We start from the raw sequence: 26,134 nt of genomic DNA on the forward strand, positions 1-26,134 counted from the left end.
GTTATATTCTTTAACTGATATAACTTTATAAGTTAATATATATATATGTATGTATATGAGATATTTAATATATATTAATATGTTTATATGTAAGGTTATCATAAATTTTATTTATATGATTACAGTTATTAATTTTATTAGTTATTATCATAATTTTTATAATATTATATTGATAATTAATTATACAAATTTTGTAATATATATCAAACTATAACATATAATTTGTATCATTAATATATATAATAAATTTAATAATATAACATTATGTTTTATATTAAGTAATAAAAAAATTTATTTATTATTAAAATTTAAAATATTTAAATTTGTATTAGTATAAAGACTTGAACCTATGTCCAAATGAAAATTGAATTAGACTTTAACTAAGTCTACCACCCACCTAAACTAATTTAAAAACTCCCCAACTTAACATTATTAAAAATGACTCGCTAGTTGCAAGTGACATAAATCGCATGTTTTGTTATTTTCGCAAGCCTATATAAGCTCTTCTTTGGTGCATAAGATTATTTATTATATTTACAAGTATGTAAATATATTTACAATATAAATATTTCTTCCTTTTTAAATATTTTTTTATTTATTTTGATTTTCTAATACTAAAATGAATGTATATATTTAAATATATAACCTTTCCCTTGATTAAAATGAAACTAAAAATATATATTTCATAGAAGCAAAATGTTTTAGACCTAAAACTAATTAAAAAAAGGCCAAATTAAAGAGAAACGTTATGCATTTTTGGGCTAGAATTGGCCTAGCTCAAAGATCCATAGAAAGCCCAAAAATACTGCACCAGATCGACTTCCCAAGGCCCAAACTGCATGTAATACCCCGTATTTTGATATGGTGACTAATAAAGATTATCGGATACCAATTGAGGTTAATTATAATGTTTAAAAGTGTTGAAAAATGAAAGGAATAGTTTGGGATAAAATATTTCGCACGTGAGGAAATAATAATAAAATAATGATATTTTTATCGAAGAAGAATTTACGAGATAAAAAGTGATTCGAAAGTCAATTAAGGCATAATAAGATATTTTGGGTACCAAGGAGACAAGAGAAAATTTTTAGAATAAAATAATATTTTATTAATAAAATAATATTAAAATATTAATATTTTATTCAGTGTCGAAATTTTCTATGAAGAAGGAGTATATGGGCAACCTAAGTGGGGGAGAAGAAGAATGAGAAAAATTTCAGAGAAAAATAACGTTAATGGGGCCGTGTGTCTTTATTAAGTAAAGATAGCGCGGGTAAATAAATATTTTAAATATTATGGGGACATCGTGTTGGAGTACAAACTTTATACTTTGTTTGTACATGTGTAGAAGAAGATAATAGAAGAAAATTGGAGTTAAATGAGTGTTTGGAGGTCTAAATTAAAATGGAAAAAACTAAAAGGGCAAAACGATAATTTTACATGAAGTTTGGTCAAAACTTCCAAAGGAAGCTTTGACTCTGACTTTTTTAGGCCAAGACCGACCTTATCCTTTCCCCCACCAGATTTTTCTTCTTCATCATCCATGCTTCATGCCATTCTTGAAGCTTCCATGCCATTTTCTCTTTATCCACCATGAAATCAAGTTTTTTTCACTTTCCTTTCCATGTTTTCTTTTCCTTTCTTCTCCAAACTTCTTGAGTACTAAATTTACAGCCTTTAACCCCAATTTCCAGCACATCAAAACCCTAGGAGGAGAAGCAAAAAAAGAGAGAAAGGAAGAAAAAAGCTTAGTTTTGGTGATTTAAGTAAGGAAAGGTAAGGATTCTTGTTTTTGGCTTGAGTAGTTTTTGAAAATGAGTTAGTGACTTAGAGAAATGTCTTGTGGCAGCAAAGATTGGCTTGATTGGAGAAAAATTGGTAACATGTAAGCCAATAAACCCATGGGTACATGAAGGACTCAAAGTGGAAAAGGAAAACGGTAAGCTTAACACTATGTTTTAAAGCCTCCAGTTAGTTGAATATTGTGAGGAATTATGGTTGTTGAAAGGATCTATTTGCCTAAGCTAGTTGAAAATTATTAAGATTGTATGGCATGTTGTTTGAAAGAAATGAAAAAGGAATATTGTGGATGGAGGATTGAGAAACAAAGTATTGAAAGTTAGATAGATAACGATGTATGTAAAGTAGGAAATAATTGAGTGAAAGTGAGAATGATTGTTGCTGCCATATATGTGGATTATGTGTGGAAATATAAGATGGATTTGGGCGAAAATTATTTAGAAAAGTTGAAGTAGGCATGTGGCATCATAAATAAGTTACCGGAAATATAAAATAAGGAATTACGTAAGCAACAGATATAAGTAATTTCAGTATAATGTATTAAGCTGTGAGTTAATTGAAGATGGTTTCATGATACGGTGAAAAATTTAAATTTAAATAAGGATTAATTGATTGAAGTGCTACCCATACACATATGTAATTAAATATATTGAGTTGGTATTGTTACTAGGAAGTGCAAAGGCAAGGTTAGTGTCACGACCCGGAACTCCCATCGAGCCCGTGACAACCGCCGCGACGTCTCAATTTACATTCATTACCCGGAATGTCAACCGAGACCCCGCAAGGCTTTAATATCAGCTTCTCATTTCCCCTGTGGGTAACTGTTTCCAAATACCACATTTTAAAAGATTTTAAACTGTTTCCAACTTAAACAAATGAAATAATAATTTCCGTCTCACAGGGGTATTTTTGTCATTTATCCCAAAAATCTCAAAAATCATCTAAAAATATAGTATGTAAGTGGAAAACACATATTTCTTAATCAAAAATAATTTTGGATGTCTAAAACATTCGTTTAAAATGGAATTATGACTGTTATAATAAAATAAAAATATTCAATAAAATATTCAATTTTCACATAAAACGATATTTTAAGAACACTGCATAAATAATTTTTATAGCGTAAAAGCAAAATAAATTCTTACATACCGTAATACAGATAACCAAAGTATAGAATTTAATTTACAGTGACACGTGGGCCCACGAATGACCAAAAGTATCAAAAGAAATGAACCTACAGTCTTTGGATGTGGCAAGTTCAACTGTAATCCTCGCCGATATCAGTTATCTACAATCTATTCTGAGCCTGAAATGGGTGGAAATGAGGGTGGTGAGATTATAAAATCCCAGTGAGTAAACAAACATCACTCAAAATATCTAAAGTCGAGTAAAAGGAGACTATTAAAACATTTCATCAAACTGTAATTTATCATCTTTCAACTTATTTCAACCAAATGAAATCAATTTATTTAAAGCAAGTAATCAGTATGGCTTATGAATTTCTTAAAAAGCTTGGCTCATGCCAAAAATTATTATCATACTCAGTTATTTGGGATACCTTGGCCGAGGGCTATCCCAACTGAGTCCGCCAAGGCTATTAGAAAGTCATGTTTTTATTTTGAAAACATAGCCATTCCTTGACGTTGGCCGAGTTCCCCTTCACGAGGTGGTTTGGCGTGAAGTGAACTCTAAAAGTTATACCTCAGGAGTTACCCTACTCGCCTCTCCAACCGAGGTAAAAATATAACAGGATTCCGTGCCCCTCTAATAGGCTAGTCCACAGAATCCAGCCCACTGCAGCAGGTCAAACCCACCATACAATAAAATTTTGACAGCATGACAGGGCTAATATATTACTACCCAGCCTGCAAGGGTAAAATAAAGCAATTCATACAATTCATAAAAAACACAGCCCAGCCAGTCATGCCAATACAATAACATAAGCCATTAATTCAATTTTAAATTTACAACATATCAGTGGTCTCCAATTACTCTATTTTCAAAATCGTTATTTCGTTTCAAGACAATTTATAAAATATTTTCATTTAAACTCATTTTGTTTACAAAACATAAAAATTTACCATTTGAACTCATTTTCATAAAATTCACCAAAACCGAATAAAAACATACTTTAGATAATTAAAATGATGGTAAGGTTACTCACCGTGTCTAGAGTGAGGATTTTCGAAATACTCAGACTATTGGTCCTCGGGTGCAATTCCCTTGCCTTTATCAGAGGACTCACCACCTTGACACAGTACAAAATCGAGAAATTCACCACATTGGTACTAAATTGAAATTAAACTAATTTAGACTACTAATGCTTGATATGGAATGCAAAAATGTCTAAATTTTTGCCTAAATGCGGTGTTAGCCTATTTCGGTCTTTTACCCGATAAATTGATATACGCGTCCGTTTAAACTCCAAATTAATTTTTTTCAGTTTCTATACCTCAATTGCACCCAAATTGACTTAATGTCCCTCAGTGTGGTGCAAATTATCAGTCCCGATAACAAATTACGAAAATACCCCTAGTGGGTAAAAATTTGTATTTTTGCTCCGAAAATTTCCATTATTTTTCTAGGCTCATAATTCATCATTATTCATCATAATTCCTCAAATAACCATCAAGATCAGCAGCCAATATTCCCCTAGAAAATTCAGCATAATGGGTTTCAATGGGAGAAAATTATATTTCTAGCTTATTTTTGCTATATTTCAATATAACTTAACTAAAATCACTTAATTCAATTAAAATCAACCAAAAATCAAGCTCAAAACTCATCCATGGAGGTTTGGCCAGCATGGGTGTCCATACCCACTTTCTAATTTTGCATGGAAATGAGAAAAAAATGCATGGGTAGTGAAAATCACAAGGAAAATCAATGAAATTTACCTTTTTAATGCTTGATTTCTTGATTTCTCTTGATTTTCTCCAAATTTTTCAGGTAGGATTTTTTTTTTTTTTTTCCCCTTTTCTCCCCTGGTTTGGACAGCTGAAGAAGATGAGAATTCCGGAATTTTTACCTTTTTAAAGGCTAAAATAATATAATATTATTTTATTCATTTTTTTAATGTTTTATTAATTCCTTAAATTCTAGCCATCCATTTGTTTCCAAATTTTCACCATACACTTGTCCCACATATCCATAGCTTAGGTAAAATTCTCAGACTTATCCAAAGTCTTGGTGGAGTAATTTTTGAAATTTACACTTTTACCCCCGTAAAAGTCAAAAATTACATTTTTGCCCCAAAAATTGAAAAATTGCCCATAGACATATTTTTCATCCCTTATACTCATACCATTCTCCAATTTGTCAAATTTGATCTAAATTCTCTCAAAATCTCAAATTTTGTCCGCGGGTGGCAAAATTACGATTTTGCCCCTACACTCTAGAAATCACTGGAATTAAACTTTTTCACTGCCAAACCCTCAAATTATACTCCAATACTCAAATCATACTCCAATAAGTCAAATGGGGCTAAAAAAATTCTTTTCTAAAAATTCCCATTGTGTCCTTGGGTGGCAAATGACCATTTTGCCCCTGGACAGTAAAAATTCTAGTTTGACTTCAAATTGATCCTCGAACTCCAAATCACCATATTAAACCATTCTGGGACTTTAATATTCTTAATTTCATTTTAAATTCTCTATTTGATCTAGTTCGAGACTTAAATTAACTTAATTGTACCATTTGGTACATTGTCGTCTTTTAACGATTTTTCTTTCAGGGCTTTCCAAGTATGCAAGCATATTGTCAATCATATGAATGACATGGAAAGTATTTTATAAGGTCGGGCTTGACAACACTACCCCCCTTAAAATAAAATTTTGACCTCAAAATTTCATGTACTGAACTTAGAGAAAATGTGGGGGTATTGTTTTCTCATCTAATGCTCGACTTCTTATGTCCTCCCCTTTATAGGGAATTTCGATTTGTTCACCTCATTTACCTCCAATTCAACTCAAGTACTTCGCTTATGTCTATTATTATCCTTTAAAATCAGATCAACAATAACCTTCACAATTATGATCTCTTATATCGAGACACCAAGCATGCTTCTATTACTATCATTAAGCTTGAACCATAACTCCATCTCAATCATACCAATTTCGATCGCATTTTATTCTTATTTAGGTATACCAATCACTATCTTATTACTTCATTCCATATCAAACTTCTCGACTTTCATTCATTCATCCTATCCTCATACACTATTGTGTAGTTTACAATATCATTAACACGCCATACTCATTCCTGTACATATCCTCAGCGTTCGGGAAAATTAATGGCTTTAATTATTTCTACATATTTCATGTTTACTTTGCATTTAGGAAATTTCAATCTTCTTAATCCTATTAATCCATCTCATATGGCTTAATCGTACTATAGATTATATTCCCTTAACTATTTCTCCAAAATTCCTTAGGTCACCATAAATCGTCTTCTGATAAGATTCTTAATCGTTACATTATCTATACAACTCATCAAATATATTGAGTTCAAATCTTGAACCACTAAAACCATTATTCATTTAGTTGGGTACATCACTACTCCACACATACATATACATATACATTCAAATGTCTATATTCCTCATTATGTATACGAGTCTCTGTTTTCAAATGCCTTCAGACTAATTTCTCTTAATTCATTCCCATCCACAATCAAGATTCAATAGAATAATCTTCATAATTCATACAAATTCTCATCATGCCTGTGCATAGTTCCTCATCATTTATATACTTATATTCTCTTCTTATCATTTCCAATTATATGCTTAAGTTTCCTTGTACTGTATATCATTGCATCACAATGTCATCTCCATTGAATTATAATCTATTATGCGTGTATGTTTTATAATCCCATTGGTATCTCAAAAATTTATCTTGACTTGATCATTGCATCTTATGCAATACTACAATTCCTAAAAGTCATCCTTATTCCTCGATTATCCTTCATGTCTCCTATATATTGTATCCTTATTGCATTTCGATATTGATTTGTCACTTAAAACTCAGATTCATTTGAATCATGTATGCCTCACGCATTTTCGAATTCCAATTCCCATAATATATTAAGAAAGTTTCATTATCTGACTTCATTATCAAGGTTAACTTCTATCATCCTTTATTCCACTCTTTCATATGAATATAACATCATTCTTCCTTAACTAATTTACAAATTGTACTTGAAATTACAAGACTTGAAACTAAATTCTCCTCAAGTACTTTTTAATGTTAATACTTATACCACTCTCAGCTTATAGCTTCCTTTTTATAACTACATAACTTAGTGCTTGCTTTCACAAGATCCATGGCAGAACTTCTCTTGAGTATTTCCTTAGGGATATTTATTTTAAATTTATGTCTCACAACATATGATCATTTAACCCGTAACTTAGCCATTTGGCTCCTTAGCAAGTTTCAAAGTCACGCATCTTATGCTCATCATGTATAACTTATAATTCTTTCTCAAGGGCGTTTAAACATTCTTGAAACACTTAATCACTTATTTACTCTTTTATACACCAAGTATATCATTTCCATAAAGGCATGCCCAACTACTCATGCTTCAATTTATCTCCATGGGTTTCTAGCATGTCACCTAGTTTACTTGTGTTGTTACTAATCCTTTCCTTTCAACAAGGTCAAGACAAGATCAGTATATTCTCATAACAATATTCTATATAAACTCATTTGCTATATCATTATTGAAATCTTTATTTACATTTTCCTCACTTGCTATTGACATCTCTTATCAGTATCTCATACATTCATCTAACCTTTCGCTCGCTTCCTCTTTAGTCTTTAACAAGACTTAATCTCTTGTCTTCTTTATTTCTTAAGATTTGACTTCAGTCATCATATTATTCATCTTAACACTCCACATGTTAATTTATTTTTATGTAGCCATCTCAAAAATTCTCTAACTTTTCTTTCTCTTACATGCCAATATATATAAGGCAATAATAAAAAAAAAAAAAAAAAACTTTGCAATTTCACTCATCATCTTTATCTTAATACCTCCCAATGCACTTAAGACTCCAAACAACAAAGCTTAGCATGAAAACCAATGACCATTCTTCAACTCGTGTGTTTCATCTTCATGCCACTCTCAATTTGCTCTGCTTTCTAGCCATTAGGGGTTCTTAACGTGACAGCGTTTGATAGTCAGTACTGTGGCGTTGCAACGGTTTGAATTCACTTTATCTTAGCAACTCTTCCACCTTTAAAGCTACTACCTCAATTATTCACAATCGTGTGGCTTCCCTTCGAGTCTATACCACAATTAGCAAGACTAACTTTCTATCACAAGTGTGAAATCAAAACATTGATTTAACGTTTTTTTTTTTTTTTGCCACTAGCATTCATATATCTTTACCATAACATTTAATACGAGTTTGCTTAAGCAAAGATCTCCAAATTTATTCATAGCTACATGTATCTCAAATTGCTCATCACTTATCATCAGTCAATAAATCCCACTCGAAAATACCCTTTCCATATTGTATAGTGATTTCACCATATAGCATCACTGCACGATGTTCCTCCATTCTACTATCATGGATACTCCATAGAAATTAATTAAAAGATTTACGTACCCTAACTAATGCTAATTCCATTTAATCATATCTTAAATACTTCAAACTTGTAAATTACAACTCCAAATGTATGTCCATATATTGATAATCTTTATATATTTCATGATCATGAAAACTACAACTTACAAACTAGCTTTCTATCATACGTACTTTATTAGAGCACTAATTTCAACTTATTTAATCTACCCTTGGTGGTATGTCAAAATCATCCCTGTCTCGGTTGCAATCCAGAGGAATCTCTCCTCTGTATATCCGTATGAGCTGGTGGAGATGGAGCAGCTACCGTAGCCCGTCCTAACTGTGGACAATCTCTCCTAATGTGACCCAGTTGATCACAATGAAAACATCGTGCAGGCCCTCTGCACGGCCCAACATGATAATTCCCACAATTTCTGCATCTACGTGAACTTCCTGAAACAGAGGAGTTTTTGCCCCTGTTTGGTGGCTGACTAGAAGATACACTTAGACTTCTCCTTTTTGCTAACTCAGCTCGCAGACTCTTATTTTCATTCGCAAGCTTCTCGGCTCTTAAAGCCATTCGCACCACCTCTTTAGCCACGGTTGCGTCCGACTCACCCATAAAAGAAACACAACTATGTTGCCTAGCCTCTTTAAGCTTCTTAGAATCAGAAACATCCAGCACTGGTGGTGGGACAGGAGGTGGGGATGGTGGTACTGAAGGAGCAGCCAGAGGAACTGTAGGAAGAACTTGACCAGCCTGAGCCTGGCCAGCAATAGCAGTAAAGAAGGCTGCTAATGCTTGAACTGCCTCAAGAGGCATAGCAAGAATACTAGTAAGTGGCAGAGGAGGTGGAGGATGTGGAGGAGTCTCGATTTGTTCAGCAGCAGGTGCTGCCCGAATGGTGGATGCAGTCGATTCCTCCTCTATTGCACCTAACTGACGACGTTGAAAACAACCTCTTCCCCTCCCAGCTGATCTAGTGAAAGGTGGTTGTTTGCGTCGAGGAGACATAATAATCTATAAGAGGGAACAAAGTGAGTTTAGGCAACCTCAGGCTCTATATGCTTATGCATGTATTTTATTCAACCTAACCTAACTTAACTCGGGGCCACACTGACACTGTAAATTTTTAAAACAGCTTTAAAATAACTTTAAACCCAAAACTCTAATCTTTCAAACCAACAGCTCTGATACCAACTTAATTGTCACGACCCGGAACTCCCATCGAGCCCGTGACAACCGCCGCGACGTCTCAATTTACATTCATTACCCGGAATGTCAACCGAGACCCCGCAAGGCTTTAATATCAGCTTCTCATTTCCCCTGTGGGTAACTGTTTCCAAATACCACATTTTAAAAGATTTTAAACTGTTTCCAACTTAAACAAATGAAATAATAATTTCCGTCTCACAGGGGTATTTTTGTCATTTATCCCAAAAATCTCAAAAATCATCTAAAAATATAGTATGTAAGTGGAAAACACATATTTCTTAATCAAAAATAATTTTGGATGTCTAAAACATTCGTTTAAAATGGAATTATGACTGTTATAATAAAATAAAAATATTCAATAAAATATTCAATTTTCACATAAAACGATATTTTAAGAACACTGCATAAATAATTTTTATAGCGTAAAAGCAAAATAAATTCTTACATACCGTAATACAGATAACCAAAGTATAGAATTTAATTTACAGTGACACGTGGGCCCACGAATGACCAAAAGTATCAAAAGAAATGAACCTACAGTCTTTGGATGTGGCAAGTTCAACTGTAATCCTCGCCGATATCAGTTATCTACAATCTATTCTGAGCCTGAAATGGGTGGAAATGAGGGTGGTGAGATTATAAAATCCCAGTGAGTAAACAAACATCACTCAAAATATCTAAAGTCGAGTAAAAGGAGACTATTAAAACATTTCATCAAACTGTAATTTATCATCTTTCAACTTATTTCAACCAAATGAAATCAATTTATTTAAAGCAAGTAATCAGTATGGCTTATGAATTTCTTAAAAAGCTTGGCTCATGCCAAAAATTATTATCATACTCAGTTATTTGGGATACCTTGGCCGAGGGCTATCCCAACTGAGTCCGCCAAGGCTATTAGAAAGTCATGTTTTTATTTTGAAAACATAGCCATTCCTTGACGTTGGCCGAGTTCCCCTTCACGAGGTGGTTTGGCGTGAAGTGAACTCTAAAAGTTATACCTCAGGAGTTACCCTACTCGCCTCTCCAACCGAGGTAAAAATATAACAGGATTTCGTGCCCCTCTAATAGGCTAGTCCACAGAATCCAGCCCACTGCAGCAGGTCAAACCCACCATACAATAAAATTTTGACAGCATGACAGGGCTAATATATTACTACCCAGCCTGCAAGGGTAAAATAAAGCAATTCATACAATTCATAAAAAACACAGCCCAGCCAGTCATGCCAATACAATAACATAAGCCATTAATTCAATTTTAAATTTACAACATATCAGTGGTCTCCAATTACTCTATTTTCAAAATCGTTATTTCGTTTCAAGACAATTTATAAAATATTTTCATTTAAACTCATTTTGTTTACAAAACATAAAAATTTACCATTTGAACTCATTTTCATAAAATTCACCAAAACCGAATAAAAACATACTTTAGATAATTAAAATGATGGTAAGGTTACTCACCGTGTCTAGAGTGAGGATTTTCGAAATACTCAGACTATTGGTCCTCGGGTGCAATTCCCTTGCCTTTATCAGAGGACTCACCACCTTGACACAGTACAAAATCGAGAAATTCACCACATTGGTACTAAATTGAAATTAAACTAATTTAGACTACTAATGCTTGATATGGAATGCAAAAATGTCTAAATTTTTGCCTAAATGCGGTGTTAGCCTATTTCGGTCTTTTACCCGATAAATTGATATACGCGTCCGTTTAAACTCCAAATTAATTTTTTTCAGTTTCTATACCTCAATTGCACCCAAATTGACTTAATGTCCCTCAGTGTGGTGCAAATTATCAGTCCCGATAACAAATTACGAAAATACCCCTAGTGGGTAAAAATTTGTATTTTTGCTCCGAAAATTTCCATTATTTTTCTAGGCTCATAATTCATCATTATTCATCATAATTCCTCAAATAACCATCAAGATCAGCAGCCAATATTCCCCTAGAAAATTCAGCATAATGGGTTTCAATGGGAGAAAATTATATTTCTAGCTTATTTTTGCTATATTTCAATATAACTTAACTAAAATCACTTAATTCAATTAAAATCAACCAAAAATCAAGCTCAAAACTCATCCATGGAGGTTTGGCCAGCATGGGTGTCCATACCCACTTTCTAATTTTGCATGGAAATGAGAAAAAAATGCATGGGTAGTGAAAATCACAAGGAAAATCAATGAAATTTACCTTTTTAATGCTTGATTTCTTGATTTCTCTTGATTTTCCCCAAATTTTTCAGGTAGGATTCTTGTTTTTTTTTTTCCCCTTTTCTCCCCTGGTTTGGACAGCTGAAGAAGATGAGAATTCCGGAATTTTTACCTTTTTAAAGGCTAAAATAATATAATATTATTTTATTCATTTTTTTAATGTTTTATTAATTCCTTAAATTCTAGCCATCCATTTGTTTCCAAATTTTCACCATACACTTGTCCCACATATCCATAGCTTAGGTAAAATTCTCAGACTTATCCAAAGTCTTGGTGGAGTAATTTTTGAAATTTACACTTTTACCCCCGTAAAAGTCAAAAATTACATTTTTGCCCCAAAAATTGAAAAATTGCCCATAGACATATTTTTCATCCCTTATACTCATACCATTCTCCAATTTGTCAAATTTGATCTAAATTCTCTCAAAATCTCAAATTTTGTCCGCGAGTGGCAAAATTACGATTTTGCCCCTACACTCTAGAAATCACTGGAATTAAACTTTTTCACTGCCAAACCCTCAAATTATACTCCAATACTCAAATCATACTCCAATAAGTCAAATGGGGCTAAAAAAATTCTTTTCTAAAAATTCCCATTGTGTCCTTGGGTGGCAAATGACCATTTTGCCCCTGGACAGTAAAAATTCTAGTTTGACTTCAAATTGATCCTCGAACTCCAAATCACCATATTAAACCATTCTGGGACTTTAATATTCTTAATTTCATTTTAAATTCTCTATTTGATCTAGTTCGAGACTTAAATTAACTTAATTGTACCATTTGGTACATTGTCGTCTTTTAACGATTTTTCTTTCAGGGCTTTCCAAGTATGCAAGCATATTGTCAATCATATGAATGACATGGAAAGTATTTTATAAGATCGGGCTTGACAGTTAGAGTACTGTGGTGGCGTGTCAGAGTAAATAACGAGCGACTGGCCAATGAAAATAGTTAGAGACACCCCTGAACAAATAGCGACTTAATATCTCGTTGTTACAAGGTGAGTGAACTTGCATTTCAAAATTTCTTTGGGAAATATAATTGTATTTGGATGAAACATTTGAGTGATTTTATCCAACTTTTCTTTAAAAATGTGTGCCGGGGAACAAGCCCTTGAAAAAATATTTTGATGTTGTGAAAATGTGAAATGTGAGAAAGGATGAATCCATGTGCTCCTATATTATGTTGGTATGTATATATATGAATATATGTTGTACATTAATGAATAATGTTATGTGATGATGATGACCCGACTATGTGCAAGTAGGGAGTGTTCATAAGCCGATGATGACCCGACTATGTACAAGCAAGGAGTGCACATAAGCCGATGATGACCCAACTATGTGCGAGTAGAGAGTGCACATGAGCTGATGATGATGATAAGGCTATATGCGAGAAGTGAGTGCACATGACGATGAATGAAGTAGGAGTGGTAGACGTGTTTATATATGTTTATATAGGTAGATGTGATAGAAAGTTTATGATTATAATATGTGATTGAAATGAATAATGAGAAAAATTTTGTTTACACTGCCTTGCTTGGTTAATTGCTAGAAATTTCCTTTCTTTCCAATTTCATGCTGAATACGGTTCCTTCATCATTAAATGATTTTACAACCAAGGGTTTAATGGAGGGATTTTAATGAGAACTTGAACTAAATGGCATTATTTTCAAATAAGTGCATCATGTTTCCTAAACCATTCCTTGTCATTGTTTGTTCCCTTCCTATGCTTACTCACTCAGTTTGTACTCACGTTTTCAAAATTCATGTTTTAGGTTTCTTGAGTCAAAGGTGGTTGGGTCCTAGGACAAGGTGTTCCTCCTTATCCATTGCTCGATAGGTTTACCATGACATTAAATGTTAGCAACCGTGTCCAGAGTCACTCCGCTGATGGTTAAGTTCTAATTAAGTGTATATGAATACTTGTTGTGAAATGATGAGGTTCATTTGTCAAACTATATATGTGTATAATGGTTGATGATGCCATTTTGAATGCATAGTTGAGGTTTATGAATTGTTTTCAAAGAAATTATATTTGAACGCTACAGATTTTGAATTTTAAAAGAGTATGGATTAATGTATAAGATTTTATAAATAGGCTTGCTTGGGCTTAGTGGGTTGAGCCCATTGGGCCCTTGCATCGGTCATGGCACGAAAATTAGGCTATGATACTGTAGCTCTCAAAACACACCATTTTGGTGCTTTAATGGCCACATAAGAGTCTTCAAAACGACGTCGTTTTGAAAACTCTAACCCTAAGTATTTAAGGTTTTTTTCTCCCTTCTTTTCTTATTTTTTTTCTCTCTTTTTCTCTCTCTACCTGTGGCCCTCTCTGTGCATTCATTTTCTCTCAATAGCCTCTCTGTCGATCTATTTCTTTTGATCGAAGACCAGAACCGGTGTCTCACCCAAATCGGATTCTCCCTTTTTTCCATTAATACTCAAGCCGACGATTGCTCCTTTCTTCTCTCCTTTGCTAGCAAGCTACCCAAAAGCTGAGTTTGTTTCCCTCCCTACCGTCGGCGCACAGAACAAGCACCACACCCAAATCAGATTCTCTTTTTGTCCATTAATACTCTGGCCGATGATTGCACCATTCTTCTCTCCTTCGTTTGCTGGCTACTCAAAAGCTGAGTTTGTTTCCCTCCCTACCACCAACGCGCAGAACCTGTTCTCAGCTGTTTTCTAGTTGCCAGCATCTTTCCTTTCCCTCTCTTTTTATTTTCCTAGTCACCGGCGACTGCACCCTTGTTCTCTCTTTCGCTAGCCGGCTACCCAAAAATGTCTTGTTACTCTCTCCATACCGCCGTCATGCGAAATCTTTTAGATTTGGCTTTTTTTTTCTTTTGATTTTGGTATGTTTTGGTTGTTGTTTGGTTCTGATTTATATTTGTTCTATTATTTCCTTGTCTATTGTGGGTTTAGCAGAATCCTTGGTTTTAGGCTAGGATTTTTTATTGTTACAGATTGTGGTTCCAACTGCTAGTAGTTGAGCATTTTTTTGGTGGCTGATTTGTTTTGGAGTTTTTTGGTTATTGGAAGATTTGATATTTGTTTAAATCTGGCTTTTTCTTGTTTATGGTGTCTACAAATGGGATGAGTATTTGCTGAATTTGGGTTTAAGGAGCAGTTGTTTTAGTTTGTAAGTTTAATAATTTGCATTATATATTTGCATAAAGCTGTATTATTTATTTAGTTGGTGACTATTGTATTTTGAACCTTGGTTGTTGATACTTAAGTAATAGCTTATGGCATTTATTTTCATGAAGTTAGTAGGGACTTATAAGGGTAAGAAATTTCGGTGGAAAAGAAGTTGATAAATGAAGACAAAAATTAGTAAAAGGAAAAATAGAGGTAGGGAAATTTAAAAGTCAAGTCATAACATTTAAATACTAAATAATGGTAAATTTATAGAAATTTAAATTTGAAATGTATAAAAATTTTATTGCTTAGGTCAATGTGTAATTATCTTTGGATATTGAGTACAAATCATAACAATATAAAAGAAAAATATGAGAAATTATCCGATTGTAATATAAACTCAATTTAGGGATTTTGACTTCATTTTATAGTTGGTGAATATTGACTTTAAAAGAGTGCCTTTTGTAATGGTGGGTTTAAGGTTCTTTTGTAAGGATGGACCTTATATTAAAGGATGGCTTGAACCATATAAGCTACTTCTAAAGGCTTTTTCTTGAATGTCATTATGAAGGGTTTTTTCATTAATGTATACACATTCTAAAAATGTGAAATTTTCTTAACTATCTTAATAGAAGTTGGACAAATTGCTAAAATTGGGATGACTTAAATGAAAAGTTTTTTATGATGCTACAATAAAATAGGCCAATACAGATAATAATCGCTTAACGAAGAAGCTCTTTTCTTCTTCTTTTCAGGAAATATCATCCTGCTGTAACAAGTTATTTTCATATTCTTTTCATTCTCTTTAACTGTGAGTACTTTGCTAACCATATTCCTTATTGTCACCCTAAACTGTTATACATAACAAGATTGTAGTGAAGCAATTAGCAATTTCCATGAAAATATCAAGTCCAAGACTAGTTATTTCTTTCTTTCCTCATGTCCAAGACTTAGCATAGGTACTTTTAGTATCATTATTCTAAATTTTTGTGCTTTTGATTATGGTGTATATTGAATAATAATACTGTCTTCCCTGATTTATTGCACTTTTCACACGTAAGAAAAGAACAACATTACAGTCAATAATAAAATCTGTTACCAAACCTAACTAATCACAACCACTTGAATTAAATTTAGCATAATTGGTTTAAGGGTTAATTGGATTTCAAATCGAATTAACTAATTTAAAATATTTTAAGAATAAATATTAAAAACATCAAAAGACCTTACTTTTAAAAAACTAGCAATTCCTTTCATAGTGTTGGAAGTTGAAAAATTTTGAAATCCAAAATAATCATGAGTTTGGGTTTAGGGTTTAGGGCTTAATTTGTATCCATAAGGAAAAGCAAAAGAGTTTTAGCCATTTCTCAGTCACTTGGTTTTATAGAGTTTGTACTCATTAATACATGGATAAGCTCGTGAATATGAATTTATCTACTCGTTTATAAAGTTACACTTATATACCATCCTGTTTTTTTGTTTTTATTCTTGTATGGAATAATTTAGCATAATCATGAGATGTTAATATTTTTTAAAATTTATATTTATAATGTTTAACTTAGTTTATCATATTGGTATGTAGTTGTTAACAAATTTTATTGTAAACAACAGTGGAAATTACTCTTGACTATTATATTCTATGGTACTTAAAATTTAAAAATTACAGGAGATCACTCTTGGATGTATCGTCGCTTATCTTCTGATGGATTCATCAGAGATGAATTTGTAAATGGAGTTAATGAATTCATTCATTTTGCACGTTTTAAGTGTACATATATGTGGGAGAATAAAATTAGATGCCCTAACTCTCGATGTAGTAACAACAAGTTTCTAAATACCGATACGGTGACAGAGCATATCCTTAATAGAGGTTTTACTGGTGCTTACACAATTTGGAGTTTACATGGAGAACATGATGTCGAACAATCATCAAGAAGTAGAGATAGAGTTGAACCATATGCTAATAATGAGGAACATAAGGATTATGGAGAACCTACATATGAAGAGGAAATAGAAAATCCATATAGTAGAATGGTTAGGGATGCTATGGGTCTAGAAGTTGCTTTCAATTATAGTTATGAAAATAAGTCTAGCTTTGTGGAAGAAGATCCTAATCCAAATGTATCTAGCTTTTACTCTTTGTTAAGTAATGCGGAGGAACCTTTGTGGTCAAGTTGCACAAAGCACACAACGTTTTCAACTGTGTCGCAACTTTTAAATGTTAAATCAGAGTATAATTTGAGTGAATCATGTTTTAATCGACTATTGAAAATAATAAAGAATATGTTGCCATCAGATGAAACTTTGCCTACGGACTTTTATCGAATGAAAAAAAAGGTAGCACAACTTGGACTGGGATATACCCAAATTCATGCCTACCAAAACAATTGCATGTTATTTTATGAGGAAACTGCTAATTTTTAGCATTGTATGATATGTGGGCATCCTCGGTATAACTTGAGGAAATCAAGTGTGAAAAGGTAGAAGAAAAGACCTTATAAAATTGTACGTTACTTGCCACTTACACCCAAGCTTCAAAGGCTTTATATGTCATGCGAAACTACTGAACATATGACGTGGCATGCGTAAAACCAAAGCGATGATGGAGTCCTTAGACACCCTGTTGATGGTGAGGCTTGGCAACACTTCAACCGTACACATGAGTTATTTGCAATGGAACCTCGAAATGTAAGACTACGGTTATGTGCTGACAGTTTCAATCCTTTTGGACCTACTGCGAAACCTTATTATGTTTGCCCAGTAATGCTCTGTGTGTACAATTTACCCCCATGAATGTGTATGAAACAATAATATATATTTCTTAATATGGTTATTCTGGGGAAGAAAAATCCAAGTCAAAACATAGATATTTGCTTAAGGCCTTTGATAGATGAGTTGAAAGTATTGTGGAACCAGGGTGTTGTCATGTATGATGCATATAGGAAACAAAATTTGCATACGAAGGCAGCATTATTATGGACAATTAATGATTTTCTTGCTTACGGTATGTTGTCAGGGTGGAGTAATCATGGACGATTATCATGTCCCTATTGCATGGAACATTCTAAGTCTTTCATATTGGATCATGGTAGGAAACCCTGTTTCTTTGATTGTCACCAATAATTCTTGCGATCTAATCATCCTTTTAGAAGGCATAGAGACAAATTTATCAAAAAAAGAGTTGAACAGGACTTACCATTTCCTTGATTATTAGGTAAGGAAATATTGTCACGTTTGAATTCACTTCCTGATCTCCCATTCGGAACAAAATATGGTGATCAGAAGATTTTGGGTTATGGTTTTAGTCACAATTGGGTGAAAAAAAGTATATTTTGGGATCTGCCTTATTGGCATACGCTTCTTATTTGTCATAATCTAGATGTGATGCATACTGAACGTAATGTATTCGAGAATATATTCAACACAATGATTAAAGACGAAAGACAACTTCAAGGCATGACAAGATTTGAAGGTGTATTGCAAGCGACTAGAATTGAAATTGGTGGAAAATAATGAAAAAATTTTCAAGCCTAAGGCTGCATACACCTTTAATAAGGAGGAAATAAAAAATGTTTTTGCTTGGGTCAAACAATTAAGATTACCTAATGGCTTTATGTCGAACATATCTTAGTGTGTTAATGAGATTGATTGTAAATTTTATAGGATGAAAAGTCATGATTATCATTTTTTTTGCAACGATTGCTCCCAATTGTCTTCTGTGATATGGTGCCTTACTTAATTTGGGATGCAATTACTAGGATATCTCACTTTTTTAGGGATTTGTGCGCAACTGAAATACCTGTAGATCATATGGAAGCTTTGCAAGGAAAAATATGTGAAACTATATGCCAGCTAGAAAAGATCTTTCCTCCCGGTTTTTTTGACTCCACTGAGCATTTGTCGATTCATTTACTTTACGAGGCGAAGGTTGGTGGACCCGTCTAGTATCCATGGATGTATCCATTTGAGAGGTACTATAATTGTTATTTGTTTTCAAATAGTTTATTAGAATAGTTTAAGGTACTTTATAAGTTTGATGAATATTGTGATTTTAGGTTCTTGTAACATTTGAAGAAAAAAGTAAACAATCAAACCTTTGTTGAAGGATCTATATGTGAAGCTTATATTATCGAGGAAGTCTCCTCGTTTTGCTCATTGTATTTTAAACCTGAAGTGCGAACAAGATTCAATAGAGTGCCACGTAATGATGATGGGAGAGATGTGGACTCTCTTGGTCGTATTTTAATTTTCACTCATCTTGGGCGAGCTTTTGGTCTACTAGATAAATCTTGATTTTTAGATGAGGATGAGTATTATGCTGCTGAGCTATATGTCTTAATGAATTGTGAAGAGATGATCCCATATATTGAGTAAGTACCATTCTACCATAAACTCAAATGATTGATCATAAGAATGAACTTTGTAAAATCCGACCCTATAAATACATGTCATGACATACATGCATTGAGTAGCATGTTATTACGCTAGAAAAGCACCTAAGAATAGACGAAACCCGATATTGTACCTAACGGTACACTTAAATTGATTTAACCTCAAACTAGTTCAAATAGGAATTGTAGGATGAAATTTAATATTTTATAGTCCAGGAATGACAAAAATGATTGTTCGGAGTTCGAGGGTTCATTTGGGGTAAAATTGGAAATTTTGATGTTCAAGGGCAAAATCGCTATTTTGCCACCTAAGATAATAATTTGATCATGGAGTGAAATTTTTGACCAAGATTAACTATTTGGAGTATAATTTAATGATAGGAAGTGAAAAAGTTTAATTCTGGTGATTTTTGGAGTGTAGGGGCAAAATCGTAATTTTGCCACCCACGGACAAAATTTGAGATTTTGAGAGAATTTAGATCAAATTTGACAAATTGGAGAATGGTATGAGTATAAGGGATGAAAAATATGTCTATGGGCAATTTTTCAGTTTTTGGGGCAAAAATGTAATTTTTGACTTTTACGGGGGCAAAAGTGTAAATTTCAAAAATTACTCCACCGAGACTTTGGATAAGTCTGAGAATTTTATCTAAGCTATGGATATGTGGGACAAGTGTATGGTGAAAATTTGGAAACAAATGGATGAAATTTTAAAAATGGGCCAATGGGAAAGTGACACGTGGCATTTTTTAAATGAAATAATATTATTTTAATGAAAAGTCAGCCCATTTAAACCCCATTTTAAGTGCTGGCCGGCCATAAGGGAGAACAAGAGAGAAAATAGAGAGGAAAGGAAGAAAAAAAGAAAAACCAAAGAGAAACAAGAAAATTCAAAGGGAAATTCGCGTTTTTCGACCGTTTACGCGTCTAACGGTAAGATTTTTCGATTTTAGCTTGATTTCTACCTTTCCTATGCCTTTATTTCCATTTAGCATGCTTGAGGAGAGAGATCAAAAAGTGATATCAAGGGCTGGACGAAATTCTAGGGGAGAGAAATTGAAATTTTTAGGTTTTGATTTTTAGTTAAATTGATAGTTTTAGTTAGTTAAATGTGTTTAGAAATTAAATTGGGCAAGAAATCATTAAATTTTCACAATACCCACTCTTGGCTGGATGCTCAATGCTGTACAATGATGATGAATTGATTTTATTCTAAGGAAAATGAAGAGAAAATGATGAAAAACGATTAAACGTGATAGAAAAACAAAGTAGAAAATTAACCGAGTTAATGTCCCATTTTTGGCCGAATTTTCCAAGGAAGGGAGTGAGCTGATTTTGTTGTTTTTAGAAGGTTATTGGCTGATATTTAATGGTTAGAAATGTTGGAGAGAGAATGGGATGATTTAGAGCTAAAATGGAGCGCGTTAGCAATTTATCGGGCAAAGTGCCAAAAATAGGTTAATACCGCGTTTAAGCCGTTTTAGGCTATTGCATTTCATACCATGCATTAGTATAGGATTTAAGTTAATTATATAGTGATTTAGCATCAATGTGATGAATTGTGTAAATTTTTGTAATGTGTCTAGGAGGAGAGCCTTCCGGAAAAGGCAAAGAAGTCGTACCCGACGAGTAGTGATCGGGGCGCTTAGAAAGCTTTTAGTTTGTACAAACGGTGAGTAAACTTATTATTATTGTAAATTATCTAGAGTTTATTTTTAAATGCCCTTTATGTATTTTATGAAATGAAAACGAGATTAAAACGGGATTTTTGATGTTTTAGGAATAAATGTGACAAATAAAAATATATTGTATTGATTATGAAATTGAGTAATTGGAGGCTGCAAATTGACTTGAAAAATATATATTTTCCTAGGAATGGCTTATGAGAAATGAGTATATGTGGCTATATTTTGTGAGTGCATTGGGAAATTTATGTAAGTTGTTTTTACTATGCAGGCTGGATAAATAAATAAAAGCCACGTTATACTGTCGAAATTTTATTAAAATTGGTGGGTTAGTCACTGCAGTGACGGGTTTCCGTGGACTGCCTATTAGAGGGGCACGGTAAACCCAGTTATATAGTTACTCCGGTTGTAGAGGCGAGGAGGGTAACTCCTGGGGTAGTATTAGAGCTCACTTCACGTCGAACCCCCACGTGAATGTGTAACTCGGCCAACGCCAAGGAACGGCTGGTTTTAAAAATAAAAATGTGTTTCACGTGTGAATATTTTAACACCCTTGGCGGACTCGGTTAGATGCCTCGGCCAAGGTATCCCCGAGGATTAGTTTTGGCTTGAGCCTTGTTTTAATAAAAGACATAAGCCTTAACAACTGTTTTGGTAAATTACAAATATTTTATGGTTTAAGAAATAAATTGAAAACATTATGAAATGGGTTGAAATTTGTTGTTTAAACTTGCCTCCATTTTACTCGCCTTTAGATATTTATGATAATGTCTGTTTACTCATTGGGATTGCAAAATCTCACCCAACTCCTTTCCACCCATTTCAGGTTCAGTATAGACTGTAGATAGCTGATCTCATCGAGGACTACCATTGGATCTGCATTTTCCAAACCGTAGGTTCACAGTCCTCTTTACTTTTGTTTATTCGGGGGCCCTCTTGTTATTGTAAATTAAATTAAATATTTTGGCTTACTGTATTTCAGTATGTATAAATTTATTTAGCTTTTACGCTATAAAAATTATTCACGTATAACTCTATAAATATTGTTTTATAAGAAAATAGAATATTTTCCTTAATATTTCTTTTATTTTCTTATTATATTCAAATAACCGTAATTTCGTTTTAAATGAAGATTTTAGACTTTTAAACTCATTTTGAATATGAATTATGTGTTTTGTACTTGTATATTACGTTTTAGCCAGTTTCGAAATTTTTGAGAAAAAAATGACCAAAATACCCCTGTGTGGCGAAAATTTTATTTTGATTGTTTTTGATCTAAAATAGTATATATTCTCTAAAAACTCGATATTTAACAATGATTGCTCACAGGAAAGGAAAGAAACTGATATGTAAGCCTTGCGGGGTTCCGGTTGGCATTCCGGATAATGAGTGTCAATTGGGACGTCGCGGCGATTGTCATGGGCCTGAAGGAGGTTCCGGGTCGTGACAAACTTAATCCGTAAATTATGGATATGATGATAGGAAATTTGATAAAATGGCCAAGGGAGATGTTGTGCATATATCGAAAGCTGAATTGGAGAAAGTACGTGATGCAAGATTCGTTAATGGTTTAAAAATTATGTAAGTTAATTTACATTAGTAGTGAACTTTTAATAACATTGAGGCATTAATTATGTAATTATTAATTTGTGATCTTGTATGTCATGTTCGTAGGTTGTAACACGTAAGGATGAAATTGAACCACGTATACTTGAAATCTCGTATGGTCCAAGACGTATGATAAGGTGTTACAAAGGATACTTTATAAATGGTTTCAAGTTTCACACCCTAGATTACGGCCAAAATCGTAAGACAATGAATAGTGGAGTTTGCATAAAATGGAGTTTTTATAATGATTAGGAGCATGACTTTGATGGTATTTTAGTGGATATAATTGAGTTGGAGTATTTTATTGGCTCCATTAGTTTTTGATGATAATAAAACAATCCCACTCATTTATGTCTAATTCCTTCATTTGAGTTTGCAGGAAATTATTATATGAAATTAATTTCTTAAACTTTCAAAGAGTATTTTTGAAAGAAAAAAAAGGATAAAATCAACAAGATATAACTGAATAACAAGGAGGAAGCTTATTGGTGAAACAAAGAGAACATTAGTTGACCAAATTTCAAATTGGAGAAATGGCGGGCTGAAGAGTTTGAGAAACAGAACCAACTTAGTCAACCAAGTCAGTCGACTAAGTGTCCTCTGCCAAAATCTGCAAACCAGAAACAGAATCAATTTAGTCAACCAAGTTAGTCGACTAAGAGCTCTTTGTCTGCAACTTGAACCAGAGCACTACAAGATAGATTAACGGCTAGAACTCATCTTCAACTGTTTCCAACGGCCATAAACTGCCCAACTATCATCAGAGTTGCATCTCCAAGTATAAAAGGGTCTTCCAACAATGAGAAACAAGTTTTTTTGAAGCCTTGAATGAGATTTGAGCTATAGAAAGTAGAAAAACCAGAAAAGCTTCGCTGCATTTATTTGCACTTCAACGCTTACTCTATGCAATTGTATTTAGCACTTAATCTTATACCAATCAGATCATCAAGTGATCATAGGTACTTTCTTTTACCACTTCTTTGTGTATACTTAAAGTGAGGGAGTCACTCTAAGGGGTTGTTCAAGCTTTAATGTTATAGGTTGTGGTTGAGTGTCACGACCCGGAACTACCCATCGGGCCCGTGACAACAACCGCGAGGCCTCGACAGACATTCTTCACCCCGAATGTCGATTGAAACCTCGCAAGGCTTAGCATCAACTTTCGCATCTCCCCGGTGAGCAACAGTTATTAAATCTCGCATTTCAAAAAAATCATAAGTCATTTTTAAATAAGAATAATAAAATATTATTTTCTGGCTCACAAGGGTATTTTCGTAATTTTTCGTCAAAAATCTCAAAACTTGCTAAAAATGTAGTAGGTAAGCAGAAAATATATATTTAATGATTTAAAAACAATTAAGTATCTAAAACGTTCATTTGAAAGCAAATTGTTGACAACTAGTACTATTCAAAAATAATAAATAAAATATTCTATTTTCTCATAAAATAAATTTTTATAGAAATATTCGTAAATAATTTTTCGCACATGAAAGTAAAGTAAAAATTGTATGAATAGAAATACAGATAACCAAAATATAAGTTTTGATCTGCAATGACACGTGGGCTCCAATTGACCAAGAGGATGTAAGACTGTGAACTCTTACTTTCTATAATGCAGTTCCGAGCTTAGTTCTCGTCCTACTCGACTATCTACAAACTGTCCTGAGCCTGAAAAATGTATAGGAAGAAGGGGTGAGATTTTATAATCCCAGTGAGTAAACAGATACCATCTAAAGTATCTAAAGCCGAGTAAATGGAGACAATTAAAATAAGTCATCATACTGTAATTTCATTACCTTTCAGTTCATTTCAACCAAATAAAATCAATCCATATAAATCGAGTAATCAACTTGGCTTATGAATTTCTTAAAACTTTGGCTCGTGCCAAAACTCATACTCGGTGATACCTTGCGCAGGGCATCTAACCGAGTCCGCCAAGGCTATTAAAATTTTGTATACACTTAAAATATATTTTAGTTTGAGAAAAATACAGCCGTTCCTTGGCGTTGGCTGAGTTCCCCTTCACGTGGTGGTTTGGCGTGAAGTGAACCCTAAGCTTTACCCCAGGAGATACCCTACGCGCCTCTCCGTTCGAGGTAATAATATAATGGAGTTTACCGTGCCCCTCTAATAGGCTGGTCCACGGAACCCCCTCTGCAGTAAATAATTAATATATACTCCACCAATTCAATAAAATTCATTCTAGCATGGCATGGCAATTTATCGCAATCTAGCCTCTCAAGGCTGAATACACAATACAAATAATTCTGACACCAAAATCAGTTTAGCCATTCATGCTCATATATTGTCATAAGCCATTCAATTTAAAACCATAAATTTACAACACAAGCAGGCAGTCTCCAATTACTCTATTTTCAAAACCAATATTCGATTTTTCAGAAAATTTATAAAATCATTTTATAAAATCACAATTTCTCTTAAAACATAGCAATTTACCATTTAAACCCATTTTTCATAAAATCACACAATTGTATAAAACTACTCTAGATAATTAAGACGATAATAAGTTTACTCACAGTATTAGGAGTAGAAATACTCCTATCTTCCGCCCTCGGGTGCAGTCTCTTACCCGAAACAATTGACTCACCACCTATCCATAATCCATGACACAAAATTCAATAAATTGTGTCAATTTATCATAAATTATTTCAGGCTCTTATCCATGCGTATGCACTAGATAGGATTTGAAATGTCTAGACAATCGCTTAATTGCGGTGTCCGACCTAACTCGCCTATACACGGTGTAAATTCCTAAAATCCCCAATTCGACTCCAATTCCATCCATTTCAATTTCAATTATCCAATTATATCCACAATACCTCAATGACTGTGAATTTGGTCCAATTTATCAGTCCGGACTATAAATTACGCTTTTACCCCTAGTGGGTAAAAATTTCAATTTATTGCACCGAAAATTCCCATTTAATTTCCAACCTCATAATTCATCATTTTTCCACCCAATTCTCTTAAAATAAAGTCAACCTCATCCTCACATACCATTGGCTAGATTCGGCCTAGGGAAATTCATGGAGAAGATAAATATTTTTCTTGTTGTTTTACTCATAAACATGCTAAACTAACACTAAACACTAACATAGCTCAAAATCAAATTTATCTAACAACTTTCTCTCTCTAAACCCATATGACCAGAATTCAAATCATCCTCAAATCACATGATTCAACCATGAAAAATGATGGAAAATGCATGGGAAAGGTAAAGCACAAGACAAATTTAAGAAATGTTACCTTTTTTCACTTGATTTTTGAATTTCCACCTATTTTCCCTTTAAATTTCTTGGCTAGGGTTTTATTTTCTCCTTTCTCTCTCTTGTTTCTTGCTTGGCCGAATGTTGAAGAAGAAGAATGGGTGGGCTGATTTTTTTTATGCCTTTTTATTGTTTAATGAAATAATATTATTTTATTCATATTTTAAATATTTTATTAATTCATTTTTTTTTCTAGCCATCCACTTGTCCTACTTTTTCCAC

At 33.3% G+C, this 26,134-nt stretch overlaps 1 protein-coding gene and 1 long non-coding RNA gene across 2 annotated transcripts; both read right to left on the reverse strand.

Annotated features, from left to right (window-relative positions):
• Positions 1 to 8,173: 8,173 nt before the first annotated feature.
• Positions 8,174 to 10,149, reverse strand: LOC108663906. The gene is made up of 2 exons (XM_018129796.1): positions 10,120 to 10,149; positions 8,174 to 9,386 (listed from the first exon to the last, which is right to left on the reverse strand). The coding sequence occupies exon 2, from the start codon at positions 9,378 to 9,380 to the stop codon at positions 8,613 to 8,615; it is 768 nt and encodes a 255-aa protein (XP_017985285.1). The 5' UTR covers positions 9,381 to 9,386; positions 10,120 to 10,149; the 3' UTR covers positions 8,174 to 8,612.
• A 14,115-nt stretch (positions 10,150 to 24,264) lies between these two features.
• On the reverse strand, positions 24,265 to 25,933 carry LOC108663907. Its single transcript, XR_001930007.1, has 3 exons — positions 25,893 to 25,933; positions 25,163 to 25,236; positions 24,265 to 24,293 (listed from the first exon to the last, which is right to left on the reverse strand). It is a non-coding gene; the product is annotated as an uncharacterized LOC108663907 (long non-coding RNA).
• Positions 25,934 to 26,134: the final 201 nt, after the last annotated feature.

Source organism: Theobroma cacao, unplaced genomic scaffold (genome assembly GCF_000208745.1).
Source record: "Theobroma cacao cultivar B97-61/B2 unplaced genomic scaffold, Criollo_cocoa_genome_V2, whole genome shotgun sequence".
Lineage (NCBI taxonomy): Eukaryota > Viridiplantae > Streptophyta > Magnoliopsida > Malvales > Malvaceae > Theobroma > Theobroma cacao.

Coding starts and splice junctions, on each gene's coding strand:
- LOC108663906 (XM_018129796.1), bottom strand. CDS start 9,380: ATGTCTCCTCGACGCAAACAACCACCTTTCACTAGATCAGCTGGGAGG.